This window comes from Grampus griseus (genome assembly GCF_964374135.1).
Source record: "Grampus griseus genome assembly, chromosome: 6".
Taxonomy (NCBI): domain Eukaryota; kingdom Metazoa; phylum Chordata; class Mammalia; order Artiodactyla; family Delphinidae; genus Grampus; species Grampus griseus.
In genome coordinates, this window is record NC_139000.1 from 12,111,467 (window position 1) to 12,131,139 (window position 19,673).

The 19,673-nt window shown below is 37.9% G+C and overlaps 1 protein-coding gene across 2 annotated transcripts in view; it reads left to right on the forward strand.

The window, feature by feature from the left end:
- The window catches only part of RC3H2 (ring finger and CCCH-type domains 2), a 46,633-nt gene that overhangs the window by 14,633 nt on the left and 12,327 nt on the right, over positions 1 to 19,673 (forward strand). For both annotated transcript variants that reach the window (XM_082657605.1, XM_082657606.1), the window contains exons 5-9: positions 5,204 to 5,379; positions 11,719 to 11,919; positions 12,386 to 12,518; positions 12,631 to 12,749; positions 14,025 to 14,137. In XM_082657605.1, the coding sequence (XP_082513731.1) occupies positions 5,204 to 5,379; positions 11,719 to 11,919; positions 12,386 to 12,518; positions 12,631 to 12,749; positions 14,025 to 14,137 (742 nt within the window). The remainder of the gene's footprint in view (positions 1 to 5,203; positions 5,380 to 11,718; positions 11,920 to 12,385; positions 12,519 to 12,630; positions 12,750 to 14,024; positions 14,138 to 19,673) is intronic.

A 19,673-nucleotide genomic window follows, 5' to 3' on the forward strand; every position in this document is an offset into this window, starting at 1 on the left:
CCACATCCAGAAGTAATAACAGAAAAGATTGGTATTTGACTATATAATTTTTTTAATTGCATCATAATAAAACATAAGAAAAATTTAAAAAAAGAGAAACTTGGGGAAATATTTATATCACATACAGAGGGCTAATATAACTAATGTATAAGGTACTTGTAAAAACTCAGAAGAAAAATACCAACTACCCAATTAAAAAATTGACTAAAGGTGGAAACAGACAACTCAAGGGAAAAAGTAATGTAAATGGTCCTCAAATAGATAAAAATGTGCTCAGTCTTTCTTATATTAAGAGAAATATACATTAAAATTATAGTGAAATACCATTTCTCACCTATCAGATTGGCAGAATTCAGAAGTCTGACAACTTTTGTCTCTTGTCAAGGCTGTGGGAAAACAGGTGCTTTCATCCAGTAATAGTGGGAATGCAAAGTGGTGCAAACTTTAAAGAGAGGGATTTATCAATATCTAGCAAAATCACCTCTGCAGCTACCCTTTGGCCCAAAAGTGCTATTTCTAGGACTCTGTCCCATAAATATAGCAAAAAATGCAGAATGCATAAAGTTATAAAGCACTGTTTATAACAGTAAACAGCTGGAAGCAACCTGAATAGGAGACTGGCTTAGTAAACTGGTATATATCCTTCCAGTGGACTACCATGCATCTGTTGAAAGTAATGAGGAAAATGTATATATTCTTCTGGGTGTGATTTCTAGATACATTAAGTTAAAAAATAAAAGCAAGGTGCAGAATAGTGTACCTGTTACAGTAAAGCACACTTTTAAATAGGAAAGGGAGAGAGAGACAACCATTTTCTAATTATTTGTTTGTATTTTCCAAAGGAAGCAATGGTAGGAAAAATTTAAAAATAATAAGCATGTAGAGTAGGGAAGAACCAAGAGAAAGCAGATAGAGACAGAGGCTAGATCTCGCTCAGTGTATGTTGATTTGTAGTTTGTACCCATGTAAATGTTTTATGTAATCATAAAACAATTCTTAGTAAATATAAGTTTTAAAAATTTAAATAAAATGAATAAAACAAAAAAACACCTAAGAATGAAAAGCTAAAACATTCATAAGTTGGTAGCATATTCATCAGGAATGAACTATTTCAGGTGACTTTAGAACACAGTGTTTTTGATTTTTATATTCCTAGTGTGATATATAATAAATCCTAAATTGCATTCACTAATCATATTGTTTATAATTCTATTGGTATTGTTATTTTGAAACTATTATACAGACACACAGTAGGATAAAGCAAGTAGGTAATTATGTCAATGCCATCAGGAACCAAGGTTTTTGGCATTTAAAAAAAGAGAGATACTTTCTTAAAAAAAGAAAATATGAAATCAAAGAATTTATGTAAAAACCCTGCATTCTTAAATTTGAATTGGCAATATAAGTACAGACTCATTTATTTTTCTTTTTCTAGAAAATGACTGTTTCCTAGCTCTGTCTACTTAAAAGGCTTGGAAGCAATGAATAGCCATAGCACCCAACGTGTGGCCTTTAATAAATGCCATTTCCTACTAAAAAGAAGCAGGGCTCTTTTAATAAATTTCTTATCCCAGTTCTAGGGTAGAAAAGTACAAGATGAACCTGGGAAGTCTTGTGATAGAAAGCAAAAAAGCTATTAAAGACCATCAGAATCTTGTCAAAAGGACAGAATCTGAAAAGGCTCCCACTGGACAAAAGTGGGACAATCTGAACCTCCAAATGAATAATGACTATAATGGATTGAACACATAAAATGTGTGAAAATCGATGATCTTGTAATGATAGTACAGAAAAAATAAATTGGTTATCTTTGGCAGTTGCTAGAGCACCAACACATTATGCTAAAAATTGGAAAAGGAGTAGAAAAACATCAAGCATGCTTTTTCTGACTTTCCTTTTCAAATTGCTTTCAAGGACAGTTTCTCAGGGTTTTGAGGGTAGGTTTCTCTTTTAGCAAAATTCCATCTAATAAATTTAGAAAAACAATGTTAAGGTTAGAAAAATCACATAAAATGAATTAATGGGTCTAGGCAAGAATTATTATTGGCTGTTAAAACCAGTAGATGAAAGGTTAATAAATGAAAAAGGCCCAAACCCACTGATCAATTTTAACATTACTAAAAGTGAGACATCTCGGTCTTAAGTATCTCCTGATGTGATACATAGAATAAGGTGTATGCTTGCCTCCCCCCCAAAAAAAACCCCAAAAGCTAAAAACTCATTCTGAATCTAATCAAGTCTCTAGTTTACATGAAATAAGGAGGATAAAGGAACATCACAAATACAAAATTAGCCAAATCGAGAATGTGGGGGTATTGTTTAGAAAAATGAGTGTTTCTGCAACAAATTATTTTCTTTTAAACAGGTGGGTGGGAGAGTGGGGGAGAGCTAGTATAGGTTTTTTTTTTTAAATCTTGAAGATATACAAACCAAAAGCAATATATGGACTTTATTTGGATACTTACTCAAAGAAACCAACTATAAGAAGAAATTTTGAGACAGTGGGAGAAAATTCAACCTGAACTGGGTATTAGATGATATTAAGGAAATATATTACTCTTTTTAGATATGATAATGGCGTTATGTTAATTTAAAGTTCTTACGTGTTAGAAATACATAATGAATTATTTAAGGATGAAGTACTATGTTATCTTGGATTTGCTTCAAACCACTCCAGCCAAAACAAACTAGAAAAGTGGGTAATGAGTAGATGAAACCTTAGTGTCAGCCGCTGTATTATGGGTACATGTTATCCCTACTTTTGTATATGTTTAAAATTTTCCATAATACAAAGTTAAATTGAAAAATAATTTTTTAAATCCATATTTATATATAATTTAAGAATGCTCACCTGTGGATATTTCCTCATGTTTATTTACCTTACCTAAGAAGCACTAGACTAGGTATCAAATATTCTTTGTTCTATAACTCGACAACAAAAAGATAAACAACACAATTTAAATTTGGGGGCTTCCCTGGTGGCGCAGTGGTTGAGAGTCCGCCTGCTGATGCAGGGGACACGGGTTCGTGCCCCGGTCCGGGAAGATCCCACATGCTGCGGAGCGGCTGGGCCCGTGAGCCATGGCCGCTGAGCCTGCGCGTCTGGAGCGTGTGCTCCGCGACAGGAGAGGCCACAACAGTGAGAGGCCCGCGTACCACAAAAAAAAAAAAAAAAAAAAAAAAAAATGGGCCAAGAACCTAAATAAACATTTCTCCATAGAAGATACATAGATGGCCAAGAAGTACATGAAAAGATGCTCAGTGTCATTGGTCATTAAGGAAATGCAAATCGGAATCACAATGAGATACCATACCCACTAGGTTGACCATAATTTAAAAAGTGGAAAATAAAAAGTGTTGGCAAGGATGTTAGAGAACTTGGGAATGTAAAATGATGCAGGCTCCATGGAAAAACAATTTGGCGGTTCCTCAAAAAGTTAAATGTAGAATTACCGTATGACCCAGCAGTTCCACTCCTAGGTGTATACCCAAAGGAACTGAAAACAGGTATTCAAACTAATACTTGTACTCGAATGCTTATAGCAGCATTATGCACAATAGTCAAAAGGTAGAAGCAATCTGGATGTCCATCAATCCTGATGAATGGATGAACAAAATGTGGTATGTTTATAAATAGAATATTATTCAGCCATTTAAAGGATTGAGAAACCGATACATGCTACAATGTGGATGAATTTTGAAAATGTTATTTTAAGTGAAAGAAGACAGACAGAAGGTCACAATATTCTGATTCCATTTATATGAAGCATCAACAAAGGTCAGTCCATAGAACCAGACATCAAGCTAGTGGTTCCCAGAGACGGGGGTGGGGGTGGGGGTGCAGTCAGGGGTATGGGGTGTGACTGATTAACGGCTATATAGTTCCTTTCAGGTGATGAAAATGTCTTAGAGCTAGATAGAGTTGATGGTTGTACAACATTTTGAATTGTATACTTTAAAATGGTTAATTTTAGTGACGTAAATTTTACCTCAACTTTTAAAAAAGTCCTTGGTTCTAATTATAATTTTGTTGCTAACTAGTTGTGAAACTTGGCCTAGTCACTTAACTTTTCTGGGCCTCGATGTCTTACTTGGGAAGAGAGGGGTTTGATTTTTAATCTAGATTCTAGATCTTTCAGTTCCATTGTTTTCATTGAGAGTCAATGTATTTTTAACTTTTTAATTATAAATAATTTCAAATTTACCAAAAAGTTGCAAGAATAATGCGGAGAATTCCTATATACTCTTTATCCATATTCACTAGTTTTTAATATTTTGCTATATTTGTTATATAATTCACTCTCTTCTGAGCCATTGAGAGTAGGTTGCATATTTCATGCGCCTTTACCCCTTGCACTTAAGTATGTGTCCTGTGTAAAAACAGTACATTCATCAAATTCAGAAAACTTTAACATTTGTACAATGCTGCAGTCTATAGTTCATACTCCAATTTTGTTGGTTATTCCAAAAATGCCTTTTATGGCATTTATTTTCTTTCATTTTATGATTGAGTCTAAGATCACGTATTGTATTTATTTGTCATTGTCTCTTTTTAGTCTTCTTTAACATAGTACCATTCCTCAGCCTTTCTTTGTCTAATGTTGGTATTCGTGAAGAAGACAGGCAGTTATTTTTACAGAATATTCCTTAATTTGGGTTTTTCTCATGCTCCTTCATGATTAGATTCAGATTATACTCTACCTCCCTGGCTGGAAAACAACATAAATGGATGCCTTCTTTAGGTATTGCATCCAGGGGCTAATATCACTTTTAAATTATATACAAAATAATTCTGACAGGCAAAGCAACAGTCTCATGCATTAAAAAATTACCATTTATCTTAAGACTACTATGTGTTCTCTACATGTTATTTAATTGTCATAGTAGCTCTGTGAGTTTTAAAAATGAGGGCTTTTTTTCACTTTATCATTATCTAGTTGACTACTAAATACCTACAGAAGATATATTTTGTTTAAGTTCTGTTGACTTGTGTTCTATTTGGTTGTTTAGTAGGATGCTTGTTTTCTTTTGCTTGATTTCTTTTTAAGTAAACTGTATTTGCACACGTGTGATGGCCTGTTTTTCTGCTGAGTGTTTACAGGCTTCAGATAATGAACCACCGTAAACTAATACCCAAAGTAGTCTGACAGGCATGATCTGCAGGTCTCCTCATTTATCATGAACTCATGTTCTTTACTTCTAGCTATGCAAGAAGAGGCCTTGAAGCTGGTGTTGCTGGCATTAGAAGATGGTTCTGCTCTCTCAAGGAAAGTTCTGGTACTTTTTGTTGTGCAAAGACTAGAACCAAGATTTCCTCAGGCATCAAAAACAAGTATTGGTCATGTTGTGCAACTACTGTATCGAGCTTCTTGTTTTAAGGTAAGTAGCAAGCAACCATCTAAACATTACATGCCTGGGTGTGAGATACCTGGAATGGGTGTTACCTGGTCTAGAGGCCCCAGAAATACAGAATGCTTACAAGAGTTAAAAGGAAGCTTTGCTTTCTGCATTTATTGCCTCTGTGATACTGCATATGTGTGATACTACTATGTGTGGGTGTAAGAACATATACGTGAAGGTGTCAGTAACACTGTGAGGAAAATACTTTGGTAAACTTGGCTCTTGGAATAGTAAAAGTGAGCTAAAGAAGCCTACTTCATTGATGTTTACCATCTTAAAAGGGAGTCAGGAAGCACACTGGAAACTTCATAACAGTAGGTAATGTTTTAACTTACCTATTAATTATTTTTATCTCTTTCTCTGTGGTGATTAGATTAAAGCCTTTAATCTGAAGATGGCCCGTATGTTGTCTTATGGATGACAAGAGAGTGAAAAGTTGAGGATACTGACCCACTCTGCATTTAGATGGTGGGGTTTTTGGCAGAGAGGATAGGGATGAACCCTAAGTTATTTAGAAATGTAGTTTCATTGTCATATAGGCTTATGGGTGATGACAGTTACTGAGAGATGTGGAAAGTAGGCTGAATCCTTGACGTTTCTGCATGTTACAAGAATATAGGTTACTGGTGGGGACTTGAGAAGGGCCCAAGGACTTGGAAATAGAAAGACCCATTGGCTTCTATAAAGCAAAACATCTATAAAGTACTTCTATAAAGTAAAACATCTGAATTTGAAGCTAAAGCTTATTTAAGCTATTTTGCTGGTTTTATAGTCCAAGAGTGAAAACAGTACAGGCAGAAAGGAGGTTTTCTTGGCACTCTGCTTAGTTTGAGATAACAGGTTAATTGATGATGGAAATATGTTCAAATGAGTTCACTTATCTCCACAAATGAGGGTTGGACACTATCTGCCTGATAGTTACAGTGCTTGATTGTGTTCTTAGGGCAACAATTGAAATGAATCTCTGGTTCCTCGAACATAATGTTTTTGGCTAAGCAGGCAAATTACAGAAATCATTTATCATCCTGAAGTGACTGGCTTGGTTCTCACACTGTGTATTGTTGACTTAATGTTGTTTCTTTTCCTCAATGGTATCATACAGATTTGTGGTTTATGATTGTCATACATCTACAGCTGCTCCTAATATCTGACATTTGAATAACACTAAGTTTAGAAAGATTTCAGTTTCATGCTCCCATTTCATCTTGTACTGCTGCCCTGTAGTTTAAAATGTTAAAAGCAGTGTTTACATGAATCAAAGGATATCATGCTGACAGTTGCCAAAAGGCCTCTCTCCAGGGGCATCTACTCTAATAAACTCACCATTGTTGAAGGTCTTTTCCTTGATTATAGGCTTAGAGACCTGAATTTTGGGGGTTCCTCAGGAACAGAATCACCACAACCAAGGTCACATACTACATATTATCAATTTTATAAGTTTTTTTTTTTCTTTTTTTTTTTTTTTGCGGTACACGGGCCTCTCACTGCTGTGGCCTCTCCTGTTGCGGAGCACAGGCTCCAGACGCGCAGGCTCAGCGGCTATGGCTCACGGGCCCAGCCGCTCCGCGGCATGTGGGATCTTCCCAGACTGGGGCACGAACCCGTGTCCCCTGCATCGGCAGGCGGACTCTCAACCACTGCACCACCAGGGAAGCCCAAGAGAAGTGCAACTTTTAACTGACTTTAATTCTCATGTCATAGCTATTTTCCTGTAGAAGAGTATCAAACCTTTGCTTGCTTAGCATGGAATCACAACAAGGGGAGTTAATGATTCTCTTGTTTAATGCAGTGATTCTAAACTGAAGATACATCAGAATCACCTCTGGAGTTTTGAAGAGTATACATTTGTGGGTCCCATCCCCCGATATTTTGATTTGGTATATCTGATACCATACTATACCAGTGAGACTTGAGCATTCATATATACTTGTTAATTATGCGGTCCTTGAAACCAGGGATTCTGATTACCTGAAATTGTAGTTTTCAAAGCTTCATAGGTGATTTTGATGCACGTTTATAGAACTTTAATAGGACCAGGCTCTGTTAGCCACCTGTATACATCTTACAACTCAGGTGGATAGATGTTCATGCTGCCCAAGAGGCACCCTGTACCTTGGTGGTTAGATGAATGTTACCATCCTCTGGTTTTTTGGGTTTCTTTTTTCTGTTTTGGATTAATAATTCCTCCTTTTGGGCTTCCCTGGTGGCACAGTGGTTGAGAGTCCGCCTGCTGATGCAGTGGACACAGGTTCGTGTCCCGGTCCAGGAAGATCCCACATGCCATGGAGCGGCTAGGCCCATGAGCCATGGCCGCTGAGCCTGCGCGTCCGGAGCCTGTGCTCTGCAGCGGGAGAGGCCGCAACAGTGAGAGGCCCGCATACAGCCAAAAAAAAAAAAAATTCCTCCTTTTGTTTCCTCAGTGTTTCTTTTTTTTTTTTTCTTTAATATTTATTTATTTATTTGGTTGCACCAGGTCTTAGTTGCATCAGGCGGGCTTCTTAGTTGCAGCATGTGGGCTCCTTAGTTGCGGCATGAGAACTCTTAGTTGTGGTATGCATGTGGGATCTAGTTCCCTGACCAGGGATCGAACCCAGGTCCCCTGCATTGGGAGCGTGGAGTCTTACCCGCTGTGCCACCAAGGAAGTCCCTCCTCGGTGTTTCTTTAAGTAGGTTATTTTGTGATTTCTAAGTTATGCTCTGCTCTTTCTTAAATTCTATGTAAGGCTGTGTTGATCAGAATTTTGGGTGTCCCATACTTTTTTATAATGTATTTATATATTCTCAAAGAGAATTGTGAACTGATACTATTAAGTTAACTCTCAGATGATAACTTGATTTCCCCACCTTCATGTTCTTGGGGGTCATACTACTGCTGTCTCATGTGCCAACAACAGCAATCAAGACTACCAGTGAGGTGGTCTAGGGAGATTTTCATTTCCTGATGAGAAAATCATCAATTTGAATAGTTTGAACTATTTGTTCAATCTAAGGTTCAGAGCCTGTACTCTGCCTAGGTATTCTGAATTCTAACCAGGTATCAAATTTCATTGTGGCCATTAGCAAGTTTTAATGGTTCAGAAATAAGTGTGTATCATTTATTGCGGAAATTATCTAGCCACATACCTGCATGTTTAGATAATTAGACAGTTACTAGGACATGTGAAACTCTACCTTTTGAATTTATGTTTTTTATCACTTAAGTATAGATTAAAGCTATAAAAATACCCTAATAAATTTTGTGGTGGCAGAAAATTTCTTAATTTCTTAATCATCACCCATAGCACTAATGTTTGCCTAACGATCATGTCCCTCTTCTACTTAAAAGTCCTCAGTGGTTTCCCATTCCGTACAGGATAGTATAGTCATACCTCAGATATTGCAGGTTCTGTTCCATACCACTGCAATAAGGCGAATATAGTAATAAAGCGAATACAGCAATAAAGCGAGTCATAAATTTTTTGGCTTCCCAGTATATATAAAAGTTATGTTTACACTACACTGTAGTCTATTGTGTGCAATATCATGATGCCAAAAAAGTATGTACTTTAATTAAAAAATACTTTATTGCTAAAAAATGCTAACCATCATCTGAGCCTTCAGCAAGTCATAGTCTTTTTGTTGGTGGAGAGTCTTGCCTCAGTGTTGATGGCTGCTGACTGATCAGGGTGGTGGTTGTTGAAGGTTGGGGTGTTAATGGCAATTTCTTAAAATAAGACAACAATGAAGTTTGCCCCACTGATTGACTCTTCCTTTCACAAATGATTTCTCTGTAGCATGCAATGCTGTTTGATAGCATTTTACCCACAGCAAAACTTCTTTCAAAATTGGAGTCAATCCTCTCAAACCTCTCTGCTGCTTTATCAACTAAATTTATGTAATATTCTGAATCTTTTGTTATCATTTCAACAGGCTTCACAGCTTCTTCACCAGGAGTAGATTCCATCTCAAGAAACCATTTTCTTTGCTCATGCATAAGAAGCAACTCCTCATCCATTAAAGGTTTATCATGAGATTGCAGCAATTCAGTCACATATTTAGGCTCCACTTCAGTTCTCGTTCTCTTGCTGTTTCCACCACATCTGCAGTCACTTCCTCCACTGAAGTCTTGAACCATTCAAAGTCATCCATGAAGGCTGGAATCAACTTCCTCCAAACTCCTGTTAATGTTGATATTTTAACCTCTTTCTGTGAATCACGAATGTTCTTAGTGGCATCTAGAATGGGTGAATCCTTTCCAACCGGTTTTCAGTTTTCTTTGCCCAGATCCATCAAAGGAATTACTATCTATGGCAGCTCTAGCCTTACAAAATGTATCTCTTAACTAATAAGACTTGTCAGAATTACTCCTTGATCCATGGGCTGCAGAATGGATGTTGTGTTAGCAGGCATGAAAACAACATTAATCTCATTGTATATCTCTATTGGAGCGCTTGAGTGACCAGGTGCATTGTCAACAAGCAGTAATATTTTGAAAGGAATCTTTTTTTCTAAGCAGTAGGTCTGATCAGTGGGCTTAAAATATCTAGTAAACCATATTGTAAACAGATGTGCTGTCATTTGGGCTTTGTTGTTCCATTTCTAGAGTACAGGCAGAGTAGATTTAGCGTAGTTCTTAAGGGCCCTAGCTAGGATTTTTGGAAAGGTAAATGAAGATTGGCTTCAATTTAATGTCACCAGCTGCATTAGCTCCCAACAGGAGAAGCTTTGAAGCTCTGAAGACAGGCACTGACTTCTCCTGTCTAGCTATGAAAGTCCTAGATAGCGTCTTCTTCCAATACAGGACTGTTTCATTTACATTGAAAAATCTGTGCTTTAGTGTAGCCTCTTTCATTAATTATCTTAGCTAGATCTTCTGTATAACCTCCTGCAGTTTCTACGTTAGCACTTCCGGCTTGCTTCATCTTGTAATTTTATGTTATAGAGTCGGCTTCTTTCCTTAAACCTCATGAACCAACCACTGCTAGGTTCAGACTTTTCTTCTGCAGTTTCCTCACGTCTCTCAGCCTTCAGAGAATTAAGGGGAGTTAGGGCCTTGCTGTGGATTAGGCTTTGGCTTAACGGAATGTTGTGGCTGGTTTGATCTTCTATCCAAACCAATAAAACTTTCTCCATATCAGCAATAAGGCTCTTTTGCTTTCTTATCATTTGTGTGTTCACTGGAGTAGTGCTTTTAATTTCCTTTAAGAACTTCTCCTTTGCATTCACCACTTGGCAAGCTCTTGGCACAAGAGGCCTAGGTTTCAGCCTGTCTTGGCTTTCAACATGCCTTCCTCACTAAGCTTAATCATTTCTAGCTTTTGATTTAAAGTGAGAGATGTGACTCTTCCTTTCACTTGAAGCCCTTTGTGGGGCTGTTAACTGGCCTACTTTCAATATTGTTGTGTCTCAGGGAATAGGGAGACCTGAGGAGAGGGAAAGAGGCAGGGGAACACCAGTTGATAGAGCAGTCAGAACACACATTTATCAATTAAGTTCACCATCTTTTATGGATGTGGTTCATGGCGCCCCAAAACAACAATAGTAACATAAAATATCATTGATCACAGATCACCATAACAAATGTAATAATAATGAAGTTTGAAATATTGCAAAAATTAACCAAAATGTAACACAGAAACATGAAGTGAGTAAATGCTGTTGGAAAAATGGCGCCAATAGATTTGCTTGACACAGAGTTGCCACAGACCTTCAGTTTGTAAAAGACACAGTACCTATCGGTGAAGCACAATAAATTAAATGCAATAAAACAAATTGTGCTTGTCCCCAAATTTCTCACCATAGTATACAATGCCCTCTGTGATTCTTCTCCAGCCTACATCTTAGCCTTTAATTCCATGTGCTCTGCTCTTTCATGTTTCTGTTTACCACTTGCTACTCTTTTGAGAATTCTATTCCTCACCCTTCTTTGCCTGAGGAACTCCTGTTCATTCTTCGGGACTCAGTTCATGTAGCCTTCTGTTGGGGGAAGCCTTCCCTGATACTCACCCTTCCCTCCCCCACCTGTCAGATTTAATTGCCTTTCCTTTATGTTGCCATAGAGTCTTACAATAGCACTTATACTATAACTTTCTATTTACAAGTTTCTTCCCTACCACCTGCTGAGCTCATTGAAGGAAGGCAGAACTATGTATTAGGTTTTGTAAGTTCTGCTTTGTTCCAAAAAGAATTTGCGGTGAGGACATTATTTTCTTTGTACCTTCTCCATGTAGTATCTGATAGGCTATAGGTATCTCCATCTAAAAAAAAGAAAAAGTTGTTTGGGGAAGGAGAAAGAGCAGAGTAATTCTGATGGGTTTTTCTCTCCTTTCTATTTTTTAGGTTACCAAAAGGGATGAAGACTCTTCCCTGATGCAGCTAAAGGAGGAATTTCGGAGTTATGAGGCTTTACGCAGAGAACATGATGCCCAAATTGTTCATATTGCTATGGAAGCAGGACTCCGTATTTCACCTGAGCAGTGGTCTTCACTTCTGTATGGTGACTTGGCGCATAAATCACACATGCAGTCTATCATTGATAAGGTTTGTGAAATTAGAGACGCTGATTTTATATCATTCTGCTACATTGGAGAGTATTTGAATCTTTTGAAGGGAGTAAAGAGACAACCAGTTGGAGAGTCCTGTTTTTACATATAAGACTGTTATAAATATCTTTCTTTTTTATTATTTTCTAACTTTTAAAATAAACTAAGGGAGGCAACAGGGAAGCAAATACAGGATGTTAGCATAAAAGCAGCCTGGCTAACCAAGTCTGTCATTTATCTATATTCTGACACCAGTTAGCTAATAAATAAGTTTTCTAAGTGTCTAATGATGAATTTCATAGGGCAGATTCTGAGGTGAAAATTTAATTCATCATTGATACTCCTACTATGGAATCTGAAGACACTTGAAAACCTATTCAGTATGTTGACTAAATGAAAGCATTTGAATATAGACAGGTCATAAAAACCAGAGTAAAAACCATTCTGTTTTCTTTTTATGTTAGCTGCAGTCTCCAGAATCATTTGCAAAGAGTGTTCAGGAATTGACAATTGTTTTGCAACGAACAGGTGACCCAGCTAACTTAAATAGACTGAGGCCTCATTTAGAGCTTCTTGCAAACATAGACCCTAATCCAGGTATGCGACAAAATAATTGCTTATACTTTTTCTACCTTTGAGGTAAATAACACAAGAGACTTACTGCTAACAAATTCTTTTCGTCATCCCATCCCCTTGGTGGACTATGCAGATGCTGTTTCACCAACTTGGGAGCAGCTAGAAAATGCAATGGTAGCTGTTAAAACAGTGGTTCATGGCCTTGTGGACTTCATACAAAATTATAGTAGAAAAGGCCATGAGACACCTCAGGTAAGCACATTTATTGCACTTCTGACTGCTCTTAAATTTTTAACAGGGCATCCTGAACATCTTAACAAGCTGTTTGGTTAATGGACTCCTTATGTGACTCCACTCTCACATAAGTTTTTATTGTCTCTCTTCTTTTGAGAGAAACCCAAGTTTTAGTGCACCTGATAAATAATTCATAGTACAGCAGCAGTTGGAGGCATATCTTGAATATGAGTTTACTGCAGGTTTTTTTGACCAACTCTATAGATCTGATTCCTTCCAAATATTTTGTCTAATTTTCTTCTAATGTGGGGAAATTGTCACTTTTTTCTCCTTTGCTGCCATACCAATGAATTCATGTTTGTATATGTGTGGAAGTAAATAAATAAGTATTTTCAGTGTCCTTTGAAGGAGTTATTTAAGGTAAAATCCTTCATTCTAGTAATAACGTCCATTTATTAAATCACTATGAGCCAGTCCCTATGTTCAGTATTTTACATATATTATTTCTAATCATCACAGCCACCTGCAAGATAATTGCTGTTCCCAAGCTGAAGCTTAAAGAGGTTAAATAACATATGTAAGGTCATGGTGGCAGTAAGTGACAGAACTGGTATCAAATCTACTCCAAAGTGATCTTTCCACTCTTCTGTCCTTATTCTATTAGAAGACATTATAATGTTCAAATCTTAACTGAAAGATGAATGTTTTATATTTATTAAGGTCATAGAAATAACAATGACATCTTAGATTTTGATGCAAATTATAGCAGTTATGATGATGTTTTTATATTTTGCCTCATTATTTGTATGAACTTAGCTCCAAGCCTTAGAAGAAAGGTGTACTCTCAAATTGACAAATAAATTAGTATTTCTTAATTTTTAACTTCTGGGGTAAGTTGTATTCTCCCTTTTCCTGAGAACATTTAAGTGGACAAAGCTTCTGGCTTTTTTAGTGCTTTTTGAAATTGGTTGCTTGATTTGGGTATCATAATTTTGAGACAGCAATGAATTGATGAGAAAATCTTTTATTTTCGTGGGCATTTTGTTGCCTGACAAATAAGTAACATAACATTTGAACCAGTTCCAGATAATCCTCAGAATGAATATCTAAAATGCCAGCTCAGAGTTATGCCACATAACTCATAACAGGAAACAATGCAGTGGTAGTTGTGTCAGCACAAGAATTACTTATCTAACATGAAAAAGAATTAAAGGTGTAATAAAATTCTGGAGTCCCAAGAGTGAGTGACAACTGGAATCTTCACTTTTCCAAACATTGATTTTCTTTTCGTAGCCTCAGCCAAACAGCAAATATAAGACTAGCATGTGCCGAGATTTGCGACAGCAAGGAGGGTGTCCACGAGGAACAAATTGTACTTTTGCCCATTCTCAGGAAGAGCTTGAAAAGTAAGTTAGGAGAACTCTTTTATTTGGGATTAATTTTTGGTCATTATGAAAGTGTTATATAGAGTCTTAAAGTTTGTGATGAGTTTCAAAGATGCAATCAAGTTTGCATTGTGGAAGTCTTTAGATTGAAAAATAACCTTTTCTTTTGAAACCACACCTTGTTGCTTCTGGCAGCGTGGTTAACATAATAAGTGATTTAGAACCTTATTCAGCTGTCATATTTTAGACCATTGTATATCTGGAATCCATGTTTCTGCTAAACACCTGTGCAGAATGAAAGTATTCTTATGTTCACTTTTACTTGCTCAGGTTCCATTGAAGGTAACAACTGAGTCCCAGGTAAAATGGTAAAGCAGATACATTTTCTTTTTATGGTTTTTGGTCTTTTTAACATTCTTTTTTCTGTCTTCTTTTCCCTTTCTCTTGTCCTATGGGTAATCCCTTTTTCTATGTCCATTTACCCCAGACATAAAAGTAAATGGATATAAGCTGTAATATGTGTTGTCCAAGTTTTTGTTATTTTGTTTTTTAACCAAAACATTCATCATTGAGATCTCACCAAAAATTGATTCCAGCCTTTCTACTGAATAACTGGTCTTTATATCAACTCTTAATGGACATCTCTCTTGTTTTTAGACATTTTAAACCCGATTTGAGCTAATTTTCTCCTATTATACATCTTCTCATGTGTACATCTTCTATCTGCTATCCCTAAGTGTACCCTGTCCAGCCAGTTATACGTGCCATGTTATAGGAATCATCTTTGCCAGCTTTCACCTGCTTGTCTTAGTCACCAAGTTCTGTCAGTTCACCTTCCTATATATTTCTTGACTCTTCCTTGTTCTTTCTGTCCTTATAGTCTAAGCTGTCATCCCCTTTTCTTGATCCATAGTTGCCGCCTAACTAGTCATCTTACAGCTATCGTTGCCCACCCCCAATCCCATTATTCCCCCCAAAATAGGGAGAACTTTACACATAAGGCTCATTGCAGGTAATGAGACTTGGGCATTCCTGTGGCTAAACATATAAAATCTGCTCTGGCCCGCAAGACTCTGCGTCATCTAGTTTGTGCCTGCCTTTTTTATCTCATCTCACAACGCTCCCTAATTTTATTGTATACTCAAGCCACGCTGACTGTCAGTGCCGTGCTCCTTCCCACCTGAAGTCTTTTATATAATGTGGTTCCTTCTAGCCTTGTCTTTGGAGCTTTCCCTGTGCCTAGCTCATCCTTTCTTTTTCAGGGGCATCCCCCCAGTATTTCATACTAAACCAGGTTCCTCTTTTTCCTGCTTATCAAAATTATAATTAACTTATGGAGTCTGTCTTGGGGGTTGACAAACTTTTCTGTAGAGATGCAGTTAGTGAATGTTTTCAGCTTGGTGAACCATTCATTGATCTCAGTCAACCCACTCTACTCTGCCACTGTAGCAAAAAAGCCACCATAGACAATGCATAAAATGGGCATGGCTTTAAACTTTATTTACAAAAACAAGCAACTTTGACCCATAGGTGATAGTTTGCTGACCCCTGATCTATTTATTGAATGTTTGCCTTACTGAAGTGTAAGGTCCATGGACTATATATCCATCTTGTTTATTATTGTCTCCTCTTTTCAGTGGCTAGCACTGGGCCCTGCACATAATGAGCTCTACAGCAACAGCAGTGTGATAGAAGATAAATGTGTGTGCATTAAAAAGAAGAGCAGAAACATGCTTCCCTTCTTACTATCCCCCTGCTTCTCCCAGACTGGAAGATCCCAGAGAGGCTGCAGGAGTCTTAAGAAAAAAAGGGTGCTGTTTGCATCTAGTCTAGGCAGTTCTATATGATGTATACAGAGTTTTACATCAAGATGATTTTTTAGACTCGAGATATTTTGAGCTTGTCCATACCTGAAGTAGAGCTTTTTAGTTAAAATAGAGCTTTTTAGGGGACCTTGCTTGGGAGCACTTAAAAAAGAGAAGAAACTGTGTGATTTCATACTCCACTCACAACTGGTGCCCACCTGAAAATCCATTTTACCTCTTACACCTTCAAATTGGCTTCCTGCTCTCCATCTCCAGTTCCTACTTCAGAACTTTATTATTTCTTGCCTGAGCTTATATTGGTAGCAGTAAAAATAATAATAGCCAAATTAATCAGTCAAATTTTGTGCCAGGTGCAATGTTTAATGTTTCACGTGTTTACCCAATTTGTCTATTCTACTGCTATGTGGCTTTTTTTTACTTAATTAATTGATTAATTTATATATTTATTTTTGGCTGTGTCGGGTCTTCACTGCTGCACGCGGACTTTCTCTAGTTGTGGCGAGCGGGAGCTACTCTTTGTTGCAGTGCATGTGCTTCTCATTGTGGTGGCTTCTCGTTGCAGAGCATGGGTTCTAGGTGCACGGGCTTCAGTAGTTGTGGCTCATGGGCTTCGTTGCTCCGCAGCATGTGGGGTCTTCCTGGACCGGGGCTCGAACCCATGTCCCTGCGTTGGCAGGTGGATTCTTAACCACTGCGCCACCAGGGAAGTCCTGCTATGGAGCTTTTTACATGCATCTCCCTATGTCTCAACCAAGATTTTCTTTCACAAATACGGGTTTAATCATGTCCATCTTCTGCTTTAAATTCTTAATTGGTTCCTCAGTATATCACTGGTTCTGGGCCCAATCTTGCTTTCCAGCCTTATTCCACCTTTTTCATTCTTTATTTTTTTTAACGTACATCCAGTTTACTACTATATGAATTCTTTCACTCTTCTTTCCCTTATACATGTTGTTCACTATATCATATGCTTTCCTCTTCTCTGTTTGGAGAGCTCCTGTTCCTGATTATACTCAGATATCATCTTCTGTCTGAAAACTTCCCTGACTTCCCAGGCAGTGTTAGTTGCTTTCTTCACTGTGCTGCCATAGTACTCTATACCTGGTAACTTTATAACTACCAGTTCTCTCACTGTATTGCAATTATTTATTTACTGGTGTGTATTTTCACTGGACTTCGTTTATTTTATGGGTTATTCATCTTTATATTTTCTGCACTTAACAGGTATTTGACATGTAAACTCAGGATATTTATGTTGAAAGAGCAAATAATCTATAGTTCATATTTCCAACCAGCTTCACACTCTCTGTTGCTGTTAAATAAAAGAAGAAGAAGAAGAAGGAAAAACAGGGTAATACAAAGCATTAAGGAAGTGGAAGATGTCATTATCTCGTTGGTTAAAAAAATGCATGTTGCTACCCAGCTCTGGACTTTTTGAGGGCGGAGCCTTTATCTTAGCTCCCATAATGTACCAGGAGGAATTCAGCAAATGTTTGTTTAACTTAAATAAATTTTATCCCAGCCTGCTTTCTCTACTATACATATCTCTAACCAAACAAATGCCCAGAATCTCTCTTAAGAATATTTGTGTGAATATGTTTTAGAATTTAGGGTATTGGAATCCTATTCCCAAAAATTGCTGCATTCTGGAGAGTATCAAAAGCCTGAGGTCAACCAGCTCAAGAAATATTTTTAAAAATGGTTGTTAAGTGCTAGGTACTATTTGAGGTACTTCTAGTGGGGAAAGAAGAACAGTAAACATGTAAACGGACAATTTCAGTTACTAATAAAATGCTGTAAAGAAAGTCTGAGGTGGAAACAAGCTTGGCATGTTCAGGAACTAGAAAGAAGACGAGTGTGCCTGGAGAATGAGAAAAATGGCAAAAGATAATGTTGTAGAGATTAGGTGAGGGCCAGACCATATTGGCTTGGTGGACATTGGCAAGGAGTTTGCATTTTATTTTGGAAGCCATTATAGGGTTTTATTCAAATGGAACAATGAGATTTTAATTTTGTCTTAGAAATGTCACTCTAGTGTCTGCATGATGTAGACCAGTTAAACTGCTGCAGTGGTCCAGGCATGAGATTAGTAGCTTGGTCCTAGGACTATAGTAATTGAGATGATGAAAAGTAGCCAGATTTGTGATATATTTTGGAAGTAGAGCTGATAGGACTGATAGATCGAATGTGGGGTATAAAGAAAAGAGAAGATCAAGGATGACTCCAAGGTTTGGGGCCTGCATAACTAAGTAATATCTTTTACGGAGATAGGAAATGCTTGGGGGTAGAAAATCAGTACTCTTGGCCATGTGAAGTTTAAGGATTACTCCACATTCATGAGGCAGATATTTATGGAACACCTAACATGTACCAAGCATTGTGCTGAAGATAGAGAGATGAATAAGGAACGCAGAATTCTTGCTCTCATGGGGCTTACATTGTAATAGAGAAGATCAACATAAACCAAATAAATAGAAAACATAATATCTGGTGCTGATTGGCACTACGAAGAAAAATAACAAGGTAAGGAGAAGGAGATTGGGAAAGGGGAGATATTTTAGATAAGATTGTCTGGGAAGGGATCCCAGAGGATATGACATTTAAGCAGACACCTGAATGAAGTGATGATGCACTAGAGAAGAAAAGATAATTACAGGAGTGAAATCTTTGAGAAGGCAAATGGGCTTGGGACCTGGGGTGCAAGTGGAAAGATTGGCCTTAGTTAGGAATAGGAACTCTTCACGTATTTTAGGTGGAGTGTGTAGTTACAGAAGCAGGAAGGTTGGCGGGACTGGTGATGGAAGGATAATTAATTCTCCTCTGGTGTCATCTGTTTTCTCTGTGAAGTGGGAGGCAGTATCATCAGCTGTGGCGGGGCTCTGGGGAATGGAAGGGAGGAGGATGTTAGAGATGGGAAAGTGAATTTAGTAGAGAAGTGTATTAATGTAGTGCTTGGCCATTTTAAATACTTGATCATGATTTTGAAGACAGTTTAGTCAGCATGATTGCATGATTTTTCTCTAGCAACATTCACGTACTTGAGCAGACACAGAATAAGAGAATAAGTAACAGATTGGATTGGGGTTTTACCAGGTGAGTTCAACGGGGTAATTGGACCAAGGGAATTAAAGGTATTTATAAGGGAGGAATTAATGGTAGATAATGGATTCTAAGCTGGGTAAGGCAGGGAGCCAATACTTGAGGGATCTCATGGATGACTTTAAAAGAATAGGAGGGGCTTCCCTGGTGGCGCAGTGGTTGAGAGCCCACCTGCCGATGCAGGGGACGTGGGTTCGTGCCCCGGTCCAGGAGGATCCCGCGTGCCGCGGAGCGGCTGGGCCCGTGAGCCATGGCTGCTGAGCCTGCGCGTCCGGAGCCTGTGCTCCGCAATGGGGGAGGCCGCAGCGGTGAGAGACCCGCGTACCGCAAAAAAAAAAAGAATAGGAGGTAATTGGCTTTTTTCAACTGTGAGGTCCAGATTCCAAGCCTAAGTCTTTAGCTGCCTAGATGCCAGGAGTCCAGTATGTATCCCTGTTTGTCCCTTACTTTACCTTACTCCTCTCTTTTAAGAGACTCACAATTAAAACTTTATTTTTTGCCTGCCCAAGCAATCTTAAGGAAATTTGAAATTTATCCTTTGAGAATGGAAAGCAAGGAGCAGCTGGGCATTTTGTGCAAGAACCTTTGAAGTGAAGAATGAAGATGAAGAGCAGGTTTCAGAGTAGCTTGTT